Raw genomic sequence first — 20,833 nt, 5'->3', positions numbered from 1 at the left:
ATCTACACACTTAGTTTTTTTTTCTACGTAGGGTACGTAAAACAGTAGATGGTTAAGACAAAACACACTCACTATATCACCCAGACTGCATGTAAGGTGTAGGATTTTCATCGGAGTTGAAGCAATATTATTATTACTCTCAGATGAAACCTTAGTACGACTATTTACCTTAGGTAGACTTTGAACAAAACTGTATATTAGGTCATTACGTCCACCTATTTCAGCCGCAAACCTGTTTTCGTGCCACGTTGTTTGTCCATTATAGAATCCTAAATTGTGAACCGATTTTGATGAAACATATATACTCGGTTGGTTTGACAATAGGTTGTATCTATTTTTACCACCAAGTGATAACTTTGCCCTCGTCAAAAAATTTTCTTCGTTTTTTTTTAATATATTCTTTTAAGATTCGTCATCAAAAATACAATCAATCCTAAATTTTCACCCTTCTGCCATCAAACCCCATATTTTAAATCGCAATATTAAGTTACATGCCAAAACATCTTTTGCCGAGACAGCTATTATTTATACGATCTAGATTTTGCCTATCAATAATTCAACACCTGTGAGTATTGCAGATTATCGTTGAAAACTGTCATTGGATGAGTTGCAAAATCAAAGATTCTGAGATAAATGATTCATTTTTTTGCAATTCAACAAAACTAAGACGTTTTACAAGGTCGTCAACGTGGACACATCCATGACGCCTAATTTTGCTACTAGATTTGTCAGGTCGCTATGTCAGCTACGGACCTCCAGATCCGCAGAAGAACCAGAGTGACAGACATAACCCGAAGAATTGCGAAACTAAAATGGTAATGGGCAGGGCATAGCTCGTAGAATATATGACCGATGGAGCAGTAAAATCCTCGAGTAGCGACCGTGGACCGGAATACGCAGAGTGGGAACGTCTGAAATGATGATGATGATATGTATGCTGTAGTTTTGTTTGAAGAGCCTGATGTAGCTATCCTCAGAAATGGCAATGAATGAGGGGTACTACGGGCGACACAATGTATTTTGTGGCTTTAGTTTTAGTCAGCGGTGATTTTGTAATATGGTGGAAATTTGGCGGGAACAAAAGTATGGAAGGATTTGTTGGAAAACAATTTGAAGTTGGGACGTTGTAAAAGTACAGTAGCATCTATGTATGTTCAAAAACAACAAGAAAAAGAGCTTTTTGGATAAAATAAATAACAAATATGGAACAGGCGGCCTATACAAAAAGGTATCGATGTTTAAATCTACTGTACCTTGGTACATCGATGCCTTTTTAAATCGCTTTATCAAGTAAAGCGATCTAAAAATATTATTATTAACTTTTTACCACGCACAACCACATTGTGGAATCATCTTACACCAATGGTATTTCCGAGTCGATACTATTTCATATTTCGATTATTAATCAATGTATTGAAACTATATTGAATTCTCCAAGAAAACAGCCTTCTTAAAATTGAAAGTAGAAAGATTTGTGAATCCAGTTGTTTAAAAAAAGTGTCCTCTTACGAAAAGAGACTTGTTCACTAGTTGCTCATTAATTAGCAAATATTTATTTTCCACTCCAGAAGCACTGGATATCATCTTGTTATTGCTGCCACTACGGATGCAGTGGATCTGGACGTGGACTTATATACCTGTATATGAATTGATAGACACATATTATAATTTACTAACATTTATAGTTATAGTCGTTTACTAACATAATATAGTTGGAATCCGAAATAAATAATTAAAATAAATTAATTGGTTATTACGATAACATCAAAGTAAGGCTAGATATAGATAGTCTTACCAGTAAATAGATTGAAAATAATCTCCTGCTGCCTACGGTTTTTCTATTTGTATCGGATGAAACCGTTCGTTTCCATGTTAAATCTTAAGATAATACCGATAACAACTTTAAGTACACAAGACTACATTTTACTGAGATCCCTTATCTCCGTTATCACTACTTAAAACTGAAATTCACATACTTTCACAGTTCCAATAGTGTTCACCATTCAGTCGCAATGACTACAGGAGGTGAGTATATTTTAATTAAATTTATTTATAATTTTACATTTATAATTGTAGATTATGAAGTAAATTAAATTATTTTAATATATAGTTCAAAATTCGAATTAATTAAAAATGATTATAATCATAAATAGAGAAAAAGTTACAGATATCGGATCTTAATTTATTTTATTTAATTTTCAATTTATCTGTCGGCACTCTAAATATAGGAATGTTTTTTAATACAATATAATATACATATATCGCTTAATGTAACGTAACTAGCAATTAATAAAGCTAAAAACTTAATAAATTTTAGTAATATTGTAATGATTTATTTAATAATTAAAAACAAATGTGCTTTTATTAATTCTATAAATGAGGGGATTGATAATAATAATGATATATAAATAAACTATTTAAAAATAGATTCGACGTCACTACAAGAACTTCACTTAAATAAAAAAATATATACTATAGTAATATTATATATATTTGCACCAATTTGCAATTCATTTTATTATTCTGTTTAAATAATATATAATAAACCTTACAGCGAATACATAAAATATATTATGCAATAAAAATAAAATCGCATTCTTAACTAAATATCGGAATATACTTACTACTTTTGTTCAGTCAAAGGAATTTTGGTGTGAAGTGATTTGATACATTTGTTCCATTTTCAGCTATGGGCCGTCTAATAATATTATTTTGTATATTTGTGGCTACTGCATTTGGTGATACAAGCTACAGATTGAGCACACCAATAACACCATCTGCGTACAATGTTAGAATATCACCAAATTATGAAGGCGCCAACCCTGGCCCTGTAATCTTCGAAGGAGAAGTGACAATTAATTTCAGAACGGCCACAGATACAAATGTGATTCAGCTTCATTCGTTGGACCTTAATTTCACAAATGCTGATGTAACACTGACGCCGTCTATAACTATCTCTTCAGTGGAATTTAATGAGACATTAGAATTCGCATACATTAATTTGTCAAATAATTTGCAAATTAACACAGATTACGCTTTGACAATCAGATATAGAGGTCCTGTTAGGACTGATCTCAATGGTTTCTATGGAGCTACTTATACGGAGAAAGGCGAGACAAAGTAAGTACCCTTATATTATATATACATAGGTATAGAGCTGCGACTACGTGTGTTTTAATTGAGTTAAAGATAGCTTTTTTTTACTTGGAGAAAATCTTTATAGTGACCCGAAAGCCGCAGGGAAGGCAAGCGCGTACTGTGAGACTTCTACTCACTAAGAACTCCAAGATGTCCTTACGTTATGTATAGGATATACGAGATTTTTGGCCATTGGTACAAGGACATTTTATCTCTCGTACAAGAATGTATGATATAATATAAGTTTGTGACCTACGAAATTTGGGTAAAATATGATCAAGCTTGTGGTTAGAAACCGAAATTTAATCAGATTTTCCGGTGCTAAATGTTTTAAGGCCTTGATCTAAGTGTTTCTTTCATTATGATCCGTTAAACCGTTTCGAAAGTTAAAACAGGTAATAAACACATATATATACATATTTTGGCATTTATATTATTGGCATGTGATAGTAGAATATAGTGTGATGTAATTTCATATTTAATTTATATAGCTAAATTATTTTTATGCACTCATAAAGGTTTGGAGTTGCAATCTACTTTATTACTTAGTAAACTTTCTCATTGAACATTTTTGGTTTGACTTTTCGGCGACTTAAAAATAATAAATGTTAATCCGAGATATACCGGTAGAATTGCCCCCAACCATGTTGGATTCAACTAAAATACTATAACTCCAATAAAGACTAACACCATCTCGAATAGTCTTGAAGGTATATATGTATTATTATGAAAGAGTTCATAATGTTTAAACTGCTATCAGGGAATACGTTAAATCTGTTATAAGTAGTACGATTGTAATCTACGTGCCTACACGTTTGAACATTATGCCAAATTTTTAGGAAATTATTTTATTTTGATCTTTTGCCTGTTATTCATAGGTTTTTTTCTTTTCTTTATATTATGTACTATTTGATCAATAGCATAAAACAAAACACTGCATTATATAAAATGAATATGACGTTTTTCCTATTTATAAATATCTCAAAGGTTAGTATCACCTACGTACTTTCTTCTTTTAGAATTGCCTCTTTACTATTTCTATAGAGCCATATGGATGAAACAATCGATATAAATCACTATTATATATTAAAACTTAATAGGCATTTCTCCTAAGTATAAACGTTAATTTAATAATAAAAGTTTATTAATACTTAATATTAAAGCGACTATCAAAAGTTCTTAATTTATTTCAATTAATTTTCTTAATTACATATTAACATAACGGTTTGTATAGTGAGTAATAGGACTTTATTCAAGAATGTCCTTGTATGTGTATAAAGGTGTTAATCGGTATAATTTAATTTCTCGACTTCGTCAGTTAGTTCGCCTTCAGTCGCTCTATAAGTCCTTCCGCGGGTTTCCTCTGCACTTACTCATTTTCATTCGGTGAAGCTGTGAAGGCCAGCTGCCGCCACTATTAAAGTAAAAGTAAAATCCTATTAAAATATATCGAAAAAATCCAAGGTATTGGATTGGAATCAGTTCCTTTATAGATTAGGTACAGAACGAAAATAAAAGGCACCAAGCCGGTCTGAAGAATGGCTAAAATTACTAAGGTAAACTATAAATGAAGTCTTCCAAGTGAGTATTTCATTCACCAATTTAAGCATCTTAGCAACTTGATTTGCAGTTGTTTTTCATTTGAATCAAAATTCAAATTTCATTCGGTGTGATAAGGCAGCGAGGCACATAACGAAGCCATGAAAACATACTCAGATTAGAAAAAGAAGCTATCATGAACGGTGGCACGAACATATAAATGCCGATCACCACTTACTAACAATTGAACGGCCAGCTGTGTATATTCACTTACGTAAAAAAAGATAACTGTCGAAAGGAAATGACTTTTGTATTCTATATACTCATAAATATACCGTTATTACAGTATTCTGTACGCTAGATACAAAATATATCTACGTAACGCTGTTTATGTAATATAATCTGTTATATCTAACTATTGATGGATAGATACAGAACATCACAATGACATTCTGAAGAAGCACTCAGACGAAAATACTTGATAGTGATTGTGAAACTAGAGCTGTCGTTTGCTGTATTGTTATCAATTACACTGAATAAGTTTTAGTTATTACATGATATTTTAAGCACATTGTCTTCACATGTCACGTTGTACTTATAAGTAATAGTGGTTGTAAATTATGAAATCCATAACGTGTGATTTAGATATTAAACGAAGTCATCTAAATCACGCTTATTTTTAAACTTTTGCGTTTAATATACATTATTAATATTGTTAATCAGGTTTTAACAAGAATACATTTATGGCAGATTAAGGTATTTACCTCTACAATTCGACTAGATTGTACTAGCCATGGTCACGAGCTGACTGGAGTACTATATTAATGAATCACACTTCTTATGGAAGTTAGGAAATATGTTCGATCTTTTAAGAGTCTCCACTTACAATGACTCTTCGTTTCTTACAATGACTATTTGTTTCTTTATTTGATAATGTTCAAAATAACTCCATCAGTTTATAACAATTACAAAATTAAGGAAATTTAATTCAAATGCCCTTGATAAAAAAATTGGTGAAATCCCTTCGTTAATTAGAAATTTATTGAGAAGTCATCTAACACTTGAACAGAACAGATAAATAATAGCTAAGAAATGTCTCGGTCATATGCTCTTATAAATAGAAACTACACCAAAGTCGGTCCATCAGAATCGTATTACCATCTCTAATCTTATATTTCTCTAGGATTATTCTCTTTTATGGTAACTAACTGTGTTGTAACTTAATCAATATCATCTCAGTTTTATTGTATTTTACTAGAAATATCACTTTAAATACTATCTTTGATAACTATCTTGATATAGTCAAATATTTTCCATTGCAACTTTTGCGGTAATCCTTGTATTGTGCAAACTAAATCGTATCTACTTATCTCTTGGATTTAAAGAAGCTTGTTTATTTTCCTTGGTGTTATTTTTGGGTTCTAGACTTTTTTAAGAAAAAAATCTTTGCATTTTTTGACGGCCTCGGTGATCGAAAGGTTTAGCATACCGCCTTACTTCTTATGGTCGTGGATTAGATTCCTCGTATGGTAGAAACATTTATATTCATGAGTACAGTTATTTATCTGGGTGTGTTCTATGAATATTATGTATGTATTTACAAAAAATAATTTCTATAAAGAAACATTTTTATTATTTTGAATAATTCTTCGGAATAGATCCTAGTATTTTAGTATTTTAATCATAATAAGTAATAGTCGTATTTGATGGCGATTGAAATATGTAGGTTATTTTGTGTTACGAAAAATGATCCAAGTTGGGTAGTCCTTATTACATAGACTTAGGTATTTGTTAATTACGAATTGTCTTAATTGAGAGCAAAGATACATTAAGATATTAAATAATATTCCACGGGAGATATCAAAAAGATCCGTGCTTACGTTATCTCGTCAAACAAAACATACATAATTCTAAGAAGATATAAATACCACGGTGATATCAGTTATATAATCTTATGTATGATAATTCAGTTTTAAATGAAATTGTTGAGCTAAATTAATATACTTTTTGTAAGACTTCGTTCCACAAAATGTAAAATAATATCAAGGTTTGATATTATTTTACATTTTGTGGAACGAATATTCGTTCTGTGACGAAAATTCTTTTAAGGTAGAAAAATGATTAGGTTTTTATCATATTCCAACATGTTGTAGTTGGAATAGGATATACAAACTCGCTTCTACAATGGAGTAGGGCGAAATAGGTCACCCTAACAATGAGATGGGGCGTGCCCTACACTATCTATAGGTCGTATTAACGCCGCCAGAGCCACGGTAGTTATGCTCAATTTTGTCTTTTCGTAATTTTATTAATTGCAATTATGTGACCCACACGCCACTTCCTGTGTCACGCTGTTTTAAATAAACTGGTAGAGATCTGTTTTAGAGATAAGTCCTTTGCTAAAAACATTTCTAACATATAAAATCTTTTTTTTAAGTGCAATAATGTATAGTATAAATAATGTAATGTATAAAATAATTAATTAATTTTTAAATGGAAAAAATAAACAATAAGTTCTTGAAATATAAGAGTTATGAATTGCGGAGTCAAATATACTTAAGATAAGTTAATACTGATTATTCGTCGTATTACTTCATATAACATAGTTCTATTTCGGTATAAAACAAATAATACGACAACGGTTATAAATGTGAAGAATTTCTTATCTTAATTCTTGAAGATGATATACATATACTAATGTAATCTCAGAATTGCTTTACTGTTAATCCTTTTCCCTATTATTGTTGATTTTTTTTAGAAGACTAAAAGTCTTAACAGTAAAACTACCTACCACTTTCTGTCTTCTTCCATCTACCCAAATGTTGTCTGGAAGAAATTGGTTATGTTCTCTGTATTTTAATCTCTGATGCAATAAAGTGTAAATAAATAAAGATGGAGGTTCATATTTCTCGGACTGTATTTATTATTTTATAGTATTAGTAGTTTTGATATTTTTACTAATTTTCTAGAATATTTTACTTTATACCATTAATACCAAATTCACTACTACTTTCTAATTTCTCTTTTCTTCCCTAAAGTTATCTGCTAAAGATTGTTGGATGGAAAAAAACACCTTTCGGTCATTATTGAACTTCGACCCATTGTTATAATTTATTATTATTATACCACGATTTAAAAAGAACTATACCAGTCATTGCTTTATACCCCGTTCCGTTCCGTTGACTTGGATCCGTTTTGTTGCACCTTAGTTACATACAGAAAGAAACTATTCGAAATACTAAAGTAACCCCTTTTTATTTTTATTTTTATTTTTGTTATTATAATATTTGTACTGTAATATTCTTATTTATTTTTTCTTATTCATTTTCTTTGTAGTTGTATTATTTTGTTTTTATTTTAGTCCACTAGGCTCACTAAATTAAACAAAAATTTTCGGCACTCAATGTCTATTGTAAAAATACGTTTATTTGTATATTTATATGTTTATATAACGACTGTTTGTTGCCAAAATAAAGAGAAAAAAAAATATCTGAGATAGTAAAATGATTCAAGTGATCATGAAGAAGAATGGATAAATAAATATTATCCATTCTTTTTCTTTTTCATCCGATACATATTTGACATAAGATAAAACCGATGTATGTTTGTAAGAATTATTTGGTAATGAATTTAACGCCTTTAGCACTTATTCCGGGTAACTAACGTGTGAGGCCTCTAAACCATGATATTTCATTAATCATTTTTCAATTAAAACTCGGTTTAAAAACAAGCCACCTCGCAACTGAAATTGGTGAAACAGTCTGGCTGTACCTACTCATACAGGTGACTTTGTAAAAAGTCTAGTACGGGAATAAAAGTAATAGACATAAGATGGGAAGAGAAATAAGGGCTTAAGGTTTTTTAAGGGTCGGTAAACAGCACGTGACCCCGCTCGTTTTTTAGCCATCCTAGGCTACGGTAACCGTTTATCATCCGATATGTTGGTAATATTGTTGGCTACCACCGTAGTAAAAAAATAAATAAGAATACTACAATAAGTAAATCATGATTTAAACAATGTTTCACTAATTACACATTTTTTTTAATTTCAGATGGGTGGGCGCAACTCAATTCGAATCAACACATGCAAGGAGAGCATTCCCATGCTTCGACGAACCACAACTAAAAGCTACCTTTACAGTTTCGATAGACAGACCAACGAAATATAATTCTTTATCGAATATGAAAAGACAAAATACAACAGACCTGTAAGAACGAATAATATTTTATTTCTTTATAGGCAGACAAACAACACGCAACATAATTAGAAATTAATTAATTCATTGCGTAAGAAAAAAGCGCATCACAAATATTTGGAAATTGTTGAATACAAATTCACACAACATTATCTATAGTTCCAAACAAAAGCAGCTTGTGCAATGGGTACTAAACAACTGATAGAAATACTTTAAACATATATAGAAAACACTCAGAACACTACAAACAATCATACTCATGAATGCAAATATTTGCGGGGAATCGAACCCGTGACCACAGAGTAAAAAATGATCCAAAATACTGACGCCTGCTTCATTGTACTCATATACCTATCTACTATCCCGGAAATTTAACTTGCGAAAGTATATAATAATATTATTTCTTTCAGGGGAAACGGGTATGAAAGAGATTTATATTACCCATCACCAATCATGTCAACATATTTGGTTGCATTTGTAATATCTGACTTTGTTCTCGCAAAACAATCTCCTGACCAGAGTAAACCTGTCGGCATTTACACAAGACCCGAAGCAATTAATCAGACTGAATTCACCTTCGATTTTGCCGTGAAATCTGTTGACAAACTCGGCGAGTATCTAAACGTTAATTATTTCTTAACAAATGAACAATTGAAGTTGGATCATGTAGGTTTACCGGATTTCAGAGCTGGTGCTATGGAAAACTGGGGTTTAGTGACATACAGGTAATTTATTTATTCATTGCTCTATATTGTACTTTAAAAAAAATACAAAAACACTTAGATTTATAGTATGTGGTACAAAAGGCTTTGGGTAAAGGAGAAAAGATCGAAGGTGGTGGATAGCGCATGATGGAATATAGAACATAATGATTGTAATATTTTACTAACTATAAATACCCAAATTAAAAAAAAAGTCATCGTATTAATTTAAAAATGTAGTCCATAAATACTAACAGAGAATCTCTATTCGTATACGAGCCTGAGGAGTTGTCATTACAAATATAGAGTGGCACAGATTATATAACTCATGAAACCGAACATCAAGTGGTATACCTAAAATAAAAAAACATATTATTTAAAAATGTACTCTATATAATACTTACAGAGAATCTCTATTCCTATACGAGTCTGAGGAGTCGTTATTAGGAATATATGGTGGTACAGATTATATAGCTCATGAAACCACTTATCAATATGTATACCTAAAATAAAAAAAATCAATTGTATTAAAAAATGTACTCTATAAATATTTACAGAGAATCTCTATTCTTATACGAGCCTGAGGAGTCGTTAGCTTATTACAAATATAGAGTGGCACAGATTATAGCACACGAAACAGCTCACATGTGGTTCGGGAACCTGGTCACGTGTCATTGGTGGAGTGATGCCTGGCTGAATGAAGGGTTTGCCAATTACTTCCAAGATTATATTACATATTTGGTGAGTGCTTTTTTTATCTAAATGAACACGCAATTCTCAATTTTTATAATTGAAATAGCAAATAACGACCCACCTGATGATAACCGGTAACCGTCACTTATATACATGAATGGTATACATAATCTTATAATGTGACACTATCTTTGAAATATATTATTTCTTAAATAGTGTTGATCTGTAAAGTATTTAAATTTGTTACAAACAATTCATTCTCAAGAACTTTACCAAAATTATATTAATAATACAACTCATTTGAAAATATAAAACAATATTTTACGTTTTCTATTACAAATGAAAAACAATTTTAAATCTACTTTTTATTAGAAATTCTCTTACGCCTAGAAACTTCCCAAATAAATGACATATTTTTTTCTGTTCTTCTGGCTCCGGGATGACATACATTATTCTGACTTTTGAATCAACAGCGAATGTGCGGCAAATTCAAATAACGAATGTCAACAATCTTTTTTATATATTATTTTACTCTGATAAACTCTTACTGCCCTATGGAAGTTTGTATTCACACAAAGTTTTAAAAAGGTAAAGTGAACGATGTTTTAAAAGTGCAACTGGCAAGTTACTTGCTCATTCTTCTTGAGATAAGTCTGCGTTCAGAATGAGTGGTAGAATAAATATTTTTGTGATGAGTCTGCGTTCGGAAAGAGTGGCAGAATCAGAAAAATATGACCATTCAAAGGTGATTCTATTAAGATTATTTCTATAAATTTTATTGATTAAATTGCAGATCGAGCCGGAATTAAGATCCGACAATGTACTTGTGACGGGGTCTGTCTACAGTGCCTACAATGCAGATGACTTCCCTACCTCGACTCCAATCTCCAACGACAACGTTAACACGCCATCGGAGATCAGCGGCAACTTTGGCACAATCACCTATCAGAAAGGCGGATCAGTTATCCGGATGATACACCATTTGATTGGCGATGAAGCATTTAAAACCGGTCTCAACGTTTATTTAACTACGTCGTGAGTATTTACAATAAATAATCTATTTGCGCACCGCCTTACATCCAATGGTCATGGGTTTGATTCTCGCACTACATGAATAATTTTATTGACATGGATGTTTTTTAAATTAAGCATTTTATGTATACAAAGTATAATATTACAAACAAAATATTTGTAAGTATTTGTAGTAGTTGTTTAAAGCACATAGCAAATAATTAACCAAAGCTCTGCTTAGTTTGGGACTTGGTGGCACTGTGTAAATCGTCCTGTGTTATTACTTATTAAAAAAAAGTTTGTAATAATTTTATTGCGAGTATCTTATTAATATTACAAACACTAAAGTTTATGAGTATGGATGGATGTGAAACCTCGGGCACAGCTATTATTATATATAAATATATATTAATATAAGTATTACTAATATTTCTGATAAATTATATATTTTTAAAAATTCCAACCCTCTTTTTTCAGACAGTTAAGCTCTGGTCGTCCTGATCAATTATACTCAGGATTGGACGCTGGAGTTCAAAGATACAATGCCTTATCTGCATATCCTGGTTTCAACATAAAAGACATCATGAGCTCGTGGATAACTCAGCCTGGCCATCCTGTTTTAAATGTAGAAGTGGATTATGTAAATAAAACCATTTCTTTAACCCAGGTAATTTTTTTTATATTTGGAATGGAAAATTACGTAATGGCCCATTAAAATTATTATAGTAAGCAGAAGCATCACCTATAGAGCTACATAAACAGCGCTACAGACATCACGTTATCATGTGATATGTTGATATGTGATATGTCAGTTATGCGTTTCCTGTGATATGGTACTTTTATCCTAGCCTTATTGTCCACTGTATATTTAAAAGAAAACTTTATTTATCAATAATAAAATAAATTATTTAATACATCACTTATTCAAATTGAATAATCATAGAAAACTGTACTTGCAAATTTTATACAATTTATTCATTATCATTCATAAGTTACTAGCAATCTATCCCAGCTTCGCACGGATGTACCTATTATAAATCTTCGAATTTGTCGGCGTTTTCTATTCTATAACAGCCATATATTCGTATAAACCTTCGTCTTGAATAACTCTATCTATTGCAGAAAACTGCAATAAAATCCGTTGCGTAGTTTAAAAAATATAACTGAACAGATAGCGGCAGCGAATTTGTTTTATACTGTGTAAAAATTGTAATATATTTTTTATATTTACACATTATTTTAAAGTTAAGTAACAAAATGTCTATTTATACCTATTTTTTTACTATTATATGACTTTATTTACGTATTAATTCAAATTAACAAGAATGTCTATTTATTTATTTATTTATTTTATTCTTTATTGCACTTTTAAAAATTGTACAATTTGGCGAGCTTAATGCCATATGGCATTCTCTACCAGCTAACCATTAGGTAAGGAACAGAAAGCGGTTCATGGGCAGCGGTGGGAAAGGACTAACCTATAATTTTACCTAACATAGGTAAATAGGTTTTCTTAAAAATAATTACAAATATACATACATAAATATAAATATATACCTACTGTAATACATAATAATGATACACCAATAAAATTTTATACACCAATAAAATTAAATAAAAGAGAAATTTACATATATATATTATGACAACAATAGATAATTAAGAACTGTTTTGTTCATTCAAGAAATAATCAAAAATTTTCCGTTTGAAAACAGGCTTACTCTATGCTTTGCGCAGAGCTTTATTTATTATTACCTACCAATTATTTTCTTATAGAAATTTACTTATTCTTATATTTTGAAGAATAAAATATACATTGACAAGAAAAGAAAATAAGTTTATTTGATACACATAACAGTAACAAAAATAATTTTCACTTACATAATCCATTATTTTGGTACCAAATAGGATCAGCATATGTCGTGATAGGGTGCCACGACGCTGGTATTCTGCGGATACCTTCATTCATATAAGTATAATAATAATAATAATGTATATATAATAACATTTGCCTTTACAGAGACGCTTCTATTCAAATTCAAGTTATGAATCAAACGAGATATACCAAATACCTATAACTTACACTACCAAAGACTCGATCGACTTCGAAAATACTAAACCTGTCTTCATATTGAATGGTAGCAGTACTGAAATAGAATTAAACATAACAGAACAGTCATGGGTCTTGTTCAATATTCAAGAATCAGGTAATTGCGTGTTTGTTTTAAATTACCTAAGTTGCCAAGCCAAAATTTTATCTAGCTAAGTTTACTGGAGGTTCTTTTATTTATTTTCATTCATTCTTAACAGTAAGTATTATGTCCAATTGTATTATGTTAATAAATAGTCTAAAATTTAAACAATTTCCAATCTAAATATATATAACTCAAAGGTGACTGACATAGTGATCTATCTACGCACAGCCCAATCCACTGGACGGATCGGGGTGAAATTTGGCATGCAGGTAGATGCTAAGACGTAGGCATCCGCTAAGAAAAGATTTTGATTAATTATACCCCAAAGGGAAAAAATAAAGTTAAATTCTACGCGGACGAAGTCGTGGCAACAGCTAGTTATTGATAAACATAATAATAATGAGTAATAGAATGTTGTATTACTAAAAAACTTCTGACTTCCTCAATAATATCTTCATACAGCGCAACATCTCCCACACTTAGCCAACTAAGGCCTGTTGATGAGTATTACCTCCTTTTAAACCAGATAAAAGAAATAATGAAGAATAAAAAACATAACACTAATAATAATTTCATATTCAGTATATTTCTTATTGTTTGTAATATTAAATTGTTATTCATTGAAATTAGGGTCTATTATTGTTACTCATTCAATCTTCTTGACTGAATTTGAAAGTGTAATATATTTTTTTTATTTCACGAGATATTTAATATCATATCAATTTCAATATAGTAGATGTATCCAAATTTTTCGAGATATTGACTTATCGGTTTTCTATTCCGAATTTCGCCCAAGGGGTTGTGAGTTCAAATTATTTTTGTATCAATTCAATTTGACTGATTCACTAATGAAGAAAAGACTGGTATCAAACTAAAATTTTCCTCTCGCACCTGTCACAGTGCATTCTAAATATACCGAGTGCAATGTAGTTCATTCAAGTGCTGTGTACCACAACATCGACAACTGTCTCCTCTGCCTCTGACTACCCTGATGTCTATAAGTAGAAAATTTAGGCCGAATCTGTGGATTAAATCTAGCAGGCCGCATTCAGAGCTCACGAGGTCAGCTAGTTATATTATAAATACTTAATTATTCTTTTCTGTCCAAACAAATATCAAGTAAATATTTTTAAATGATCTTTTTACAGGTTTATACCGGGTTAATTACGATAACGAATCTTGGAAGAGAATATCAAATGCATTGAAAGGCGAAGATAGAAATAAGATTCACAATCTTAACAGAGCTAAGGTATATATGAGAAATTAATAAGAAAAGCAAAAAAAGAACTTTTTAATGTACTAATATTAACTTTAAAAGTTTTAAGTAGACTCCGAAAAAAAAAACTGCAATAAATTGAAACAAAGAGTATGATAAATGAGGCAATAATGATAAATCATTCTCGATTGCAGATCATCAACGATATCTTCGCTTTGTATATTGCTGATCAAGTACAATTTTCTCAATTGCATTACATCATACAATATCTCACATTAGAGACCGATTACTCGGTGTGGCAGGCTGCAATCAGTGGATTAAGAAAATTAAGGAGCCGTTACTTAGAATCGGATATAATTGATGAGCTTGATGTAAGTACATTTTGTTTAATTTCGCATTACGTTTTATAATATACCTATATTTTATTTAATTATTGCATTTTAATTAAATAATTAAATAAAATATATATTATTAATCGTTCATTCATTAGCTGTGGTATATATGTATATAGTTTTAAATACAATTGTATGTTTTTTAATAATGTAAGAATGTTATATTAGTAAAAAACACTATTATTAATATTATTATATAAATTTTGTGATAATAAACAAATAAAAAAATCAAATACATATAAGTTGAGCATTAACGTACTTCGGTAAAGGGCCCCTTAAATCTGTACCCGGGCCACAAGTCCCGGGAACTGCTCGGAATTTCCCTTTCTCTCACACGATGGACCTGGCACCCGCACGGTGAATCCATGGAAAACAACTACGTTTGTTTTACACAATTGTCATATTATCGTAATATATATAATGCTTCTACCTGTGTTTGGAAGATCTTTAATGAAAGCATGTATATATTTCAATAAGTTCCTGGACATGGTTTAGAATACCACTGGAATTAGTATACCACTAGGTGGTGTACTTTTCTGAGCAGGATCACTTTTGGGTACTAGATAATTTATGGAAATTTATTGTATGGTTATTTTACACGCAAAAGCTATTGACTAGATTTGAATGAAATTAGCTAAACAGATACATGATGTATCTGTTTAGCTAATATCATTCTAGATTACCATAAAAGTTACCTATAATACTTTGAGCTGAATGTTTTACTCTAGCGCCTGATGAAATAATATAGCAATTTCATAGTCATATGCATTATTGTCTGATAAGGAGTTCTGGAATCTATCTAATCTACATTGATTTAACAAAAGGATAAGTTTCATGTTTTGTTTTGTAATAGATTAACAGATGAAGTAAAAAAATAATTAACTCATTATAAAAAACTTTCACCTATATAAAACCAATTTTTAAGAAGTCATATTGGTTGTATTTCACTTTTAAAATTCGACATAGGTATCTGCAGTAATGGCACGCGTGCTACAATAGTGCGCGTCGCGTGTAATGTAAATTGGACAACGGCCCAGATCAGAGGATAAATGTGGAGACGCATTTATCCTCTGATCTCGGCCGTTGTCCGTGTAGAGTCTACTAAGCAGCCAGCCAAGCTCCTTCCAAAAGCGCAAGCCTTCTAGTGTATTCACGGCTTCACGAAGCAACCTCACCGTTCTGACGATTTGTGTACGTTGTGTGGCTACCGCTATGCACGTGCTATGCACGAGCTGTCTGTAGCACATATTGCTTATGAGTGTTTCAAAGGGATATTGTCACGTTATTGGTGGAGTCGCTTATACATATATAACACCTGTACTTATATAAGAATGTTTGTCTAGAAAACTTCACTCAATTTAGTCCGCAACGTTATTAACGAATTCGGATACCATCCAAGACCGACAGATGACTATGAATCACTCAGGAACCGTTTGGAATTATTGGAGTTTGCTTGCGACTTGGGTGATACTGAATGCATACAACACACCGTGGAACTGTTTAGAGCTCTGAGAGAGAAGAATGAAGAGTGAGTTTCTCCTTTTTTTTTAATTTTCATAAAATTTTACGACAATTTACACATCGCAAACTAATTCCATGCTAAGCAGAGAGTACTAGATAACTGATTTAAATACATAGATATAACACAGAGAAAACACCCAGACCGCTACTAAGAATCATACTCATGAATACAAATGTTTGTGCTGTGCGGGGAATCGAACCCGCGATCATATATATATATATATATAAATTATAGATGTAATTACTATATAATAATGTTTCAGGGTTCCAGCAAGTATAAGATCAGTGGTGTACTGCAATGGACTTCGCAATGGTGATGGCGAAGATTACGACTTCCTTTGGAATCGTATGCTTACCACAAACTTGGGAAATGAGGAACGGACCATCTTAGAAATTCTTGGGTGTACTTCAGATAAAGAAAAATTAAAAAGGTTGGTTATAACAGCTCATATATATCGTTAATAAACATTTACCATTCTATTCTAGCTTCTCCTCTACTCAAAGGTTGTCTGGAAAAGATTACATAAGCGATATGGTCACCTTTTGTACCCTATTACTCTTTTAATTTTGATTCATCTAATTTATCCCAGCAATAAAGACTATATAAATAAAATATAAAATATTTCTAAACATGATAGAATAATTACAGTCGGCCAAGTATTTTCTGAATTTATTAATTAAAAACAGAAAAAAAAATCTATGAATTGCTAAAAAAATTAAAGATTAGCCCGATAACAATAGCTATATATTTATTTTAATTTCTTTTTGCCATGTGTTGTCTCTTTTCTAAAAATAAATTTAAGTGTTTACTTAATAGTTACATTAAATCTGGAATATTGCAGCTACCTCTTATCAGTGCTCGAAGCAGATAGTAAAATCAAAGTACAAGATCTCACAACGCCTTTATCAAGTGTACTCAAGACACCAAGTAATGTGGAGGTTGTTTTGGAAAATTTCAGTTGTTCACAGTGGAGGCCAGGGTAAGTAATTTATTTATGCCTATTTATCTTTTTCTTTCTTTTATATCTATCTTTCTTAGCATAACAATGTAATGATCTACGCTAATATGTGATGAAATACTAATGTTACGGATCAGTGGACTGCATTAGTGTCTAAATAAATAAATAACCCTGGACGATTAACACATCGCCATCCAGTCCCACAAAAATAAACACAACAATAGAGAAAAAAAATATTTTTCCAATAATTTCATCTTTACATAGTAAATATATAAAGATGTCGCTTCCGCTATCTGTTCTCTTAAATCTTTTAAACTACACAACGCATTTTAATGCAGTTTTTAGTTATAGATAGAGTGATTCAAGACGAAGGATTATATGTATAATATATGTGCATCCATGCGAATCCAGGGCGAGTAGATTATATTTCAGTCTAGAATTCTAAATATTAGTCTTAATTTAGCAAATGAAAGTAAAAAGTAGCAGAAAGGTTCAATATAAACTTGATGCGTTATTTTATTCCAACATCCTATTCTCTAGTTATACTTTTTATTCCAGTTATACTACGTTGGAGTCTGTGGTTGCCACAATTGCAAACTCTTTGCGCACTGAGAGCCAATTTACCCAGGTATGTTTATAAATTGAATTTTAATATAATTAGTATGTATGGGACCATTGCGGAATAATACCAGAGTACTTTACATAAAGCTATCTACGTAGGTACCTTTGTCTCACCCAATACTGCCGCTAAACAGCTTGCAAATCTGTGTTCTAGTATAAAACATGAGAAATAGTAGTTAAATTAATAGTAAGCCGGTGAAATTGGTTATGATATCGCTTAGCATGCAATAATATGATCACAAATTAATTTCTTTCAATTAAAATCCGAGGAAGTGTTACCAATGTTTCTGACTATGCTATTGTAAGTCAATCTGCCGTTGTGAATATATATAGAGTCATTGTGAATTGTCAACTGTATGTCCAATGCAACACTTGACATGATGGCATTTAGTTGAGTATACTCGAAACCAACATGGTTGGTGATAAATTTACCGCTATTTTTATATTTGAAGTTTATTATCGGAAACTCTTTCGCCGGAAAATCAATCAGGAAATAAAATTGACACACAAAACTTTTTTGTGTCGTACAAATTTGAATTCACGATCTTTTGGAGGAGTGAACTAGTAAACCGGGACTCTGTTTACTTTTCCTTCCATTTCCAATTATATGTAAGTATATGGAATGGAGCCTGTAGTAGGAGTTAACCTATTAACCTATTTAATTTTGATCTAATCCTTTATAAACGGATGGTCATTAACGGCCTATTGAAGCATCACAAACAAAGCTTGTGGTACTTGTAATGAATGTTTACACGGTTTCGTCGAATGTTTGAATGGTCATTGGGGTTAGTTTGGCCTCGCAATTAGTGGTACAGCGTAAGAAATATTGCATTACTAGCTTATACCCGTGTCTGCGTGTGTAGTATCGGAATAACTTTATTTATCGTGACAATATTAGCAATTTTTTTTTGTTCGGGTTATTGTCACTTGCTTGGACCTGTAGCACTGTGACTTACATAGATCTATTGTACTCGCCCTTTTTCAGAGTTCGCTACCTAGACCCATCTGGGATAAGAATTGAAATACATATATATATTGTAGTACTATAATAGCAAACAAGCATACGGCCCATCTGATAGTAAATGATTACCGTAGCCTATGGACGCCTGAAATACCCGAGGTGTCACGTGTGCATTGCCGACCCTTAAGAAACCTAAACCATATTTATTGAGCAAAGTCATTTACTTATTATTATATATTATATTATTATTACTCACTGAACGATTACTTAAATGACAAACGTGCTGCCAATAGTTGTTCATGATAGACATAAACACTTACATAAGTACCTATACATTGTAAATAAACTGTAATAAACTTTAAAAGAGAATAAATTTAGTCGGGTTTCTTGCCAGTTCTTTCAATTGAATCTATATACTGAAATGGACGGTAGGAAAATATGAATATTGAAAACTTGATGTTAAGAAGCGGCCAAAATATCCAATATAAATAAATTATTTCTGATATTGATTTTATGTAAATTTTGCTTCTGCTTACCCCAGCTGGGATAATAGTAGCTGAAGTAAATTAATGTTTAATTTCTATTGTATTTTTCAGTTTGAAGAGCGACTACAATCAACGAACTGTTTACAAAGCGAAATAGACAGCGCAAGGAAAGCAGTAGATGGTGTAAGAGGAAATTTACAGTGGGCCGCAGAGCACAAGGAAGAAATATTGACGGAAATAAGAAACAACGCAATATCTACATTGCCATCTTGTATTCTGCTCATTGCCATTTCGGCTATGGCAATTTTTAAGTCATCATAAACTCTTCACAATTGCCAACGATTTCATAAAAAAATTCAAAATACCTGACATGAAATACTGGTGTGATCGCTTTGTCGACTACAAAACGTCTCAACAGATGTTCATAAATTAACTAAAAAACTTTTAACCAATTAAAACTAAATATTATTAACCAATTTCGATCTCGTCAGCTTTTAAACAAGTTGCAGAAAAATCAGTGTATTGTTTTCGAAGATAATTTAATAGTAATAATGTGACAGACAGATTTATAGACACACATATTGATAACACTCTTTTTTGGCGGTGATAAACAATGCGTACGTTTTTTTTCTGTTCCAAATAACGAACCTTTTTATTACAGTTCTATTACTTCATACATTTTTTTTTTAATCTGCCATGATGTTGTTATATAAATAAATAGGATATATGAATAGAAGTCTCCCGCTAAGCCACTTTATGATTATTAAAATTATATTTAACATATAATCCATTTTAATCTACTTCAATTTATGTATTATATATAATATATATCTGTGTAAAATATACCTATATGTTTATAACAGTCAAATATATATCAATAAATAAGTATGGTCGTAAAGTATAAAAACTAAATAATATTTATTTACACTGCCAGCTACTTCATATATTTATTGCTTAATTATATATTTATTACATTTATATAAATAAACATACACATTATATGTAACAAATAATATTTTTTTAATAATTAGCGACTAAGTGTTTTTATTATTGATGTACTTATGTATTTTTTTATTGTAAAAGAGATCCCTTTGCCACTTTGTAATTAGTACTTTATTATTAAATAATGTATCCATAGATGTAATATTGTATTATTTAGATAGGCAATAAATAATTATATAAAATAAATTTAGTTTAATAGAAAA

The 20,833-nt window shown here is 31.1% G+C and overlaps 1 protein-coding gene across 1 annotated transcript; it reads left to right on the top strand.

Moving 5' to 3' along the window:
* Positions 1 to 1,955: 1,955 nt before the first annotated feature.
* LOC131844805 (membrane alanyl aminopeptidase-like) lies at positions 1,956 to 20,790 on the top strand. The gene is made up of 15 exons (XM_059193769.1): positions 1,956 to 2,025; positions 2,688 to 3,120; positions 8,730 to 8,885; positions 9,284 to 9,598; positions 10,132 to 10,315; positions 11,061 to 11,302; positions 11,756 to 11,945; positions 13,299 to 13,485; positions 14,622 to 14,722; positions 14,884 to 15,060; positions 16,425 to 16,609; positions 16,866 to 17,033; positions 17,445 to 17,582; positions 18,120 to 18,189; positions 19,740 to 20,790. Exons 1-15 carry the CDS (start codon positions 2,013 to 2,015, stop codon positions 19,947 to 19,949), a joined length of 2,769 nt encoding a protein of 922 aa, XP_059049752.1. The 5' UTR covers positions 1,956 to 2,012; the 3' UTR covers positions 19,950 to 20,790.
* The last annotated feature ends 43 nt before the right edge of the window (positions 20,791 to 20,833 follow it).

This window comes from Achroia grisella, unplaced genomic scaffold (assembly GCF_030625045.1).
Source record: "Achroia grisella isolate CSIRO2021 unplaced genomic scaffold, CSIRO_AGI_Agris_v1 utg413, whole genome shotgun sequence".
Taxonomy (NCBI): Eukaryota; Metazoa; Arthropoda; class Insecta; order Lepidoptera; family Pyralidae; genus Achroia; species Achroia grisella.
Note: the sequence above shows the minus strand (reverse complement) of the source record. Positions and strands in the feature narration are given on the sequence as shown.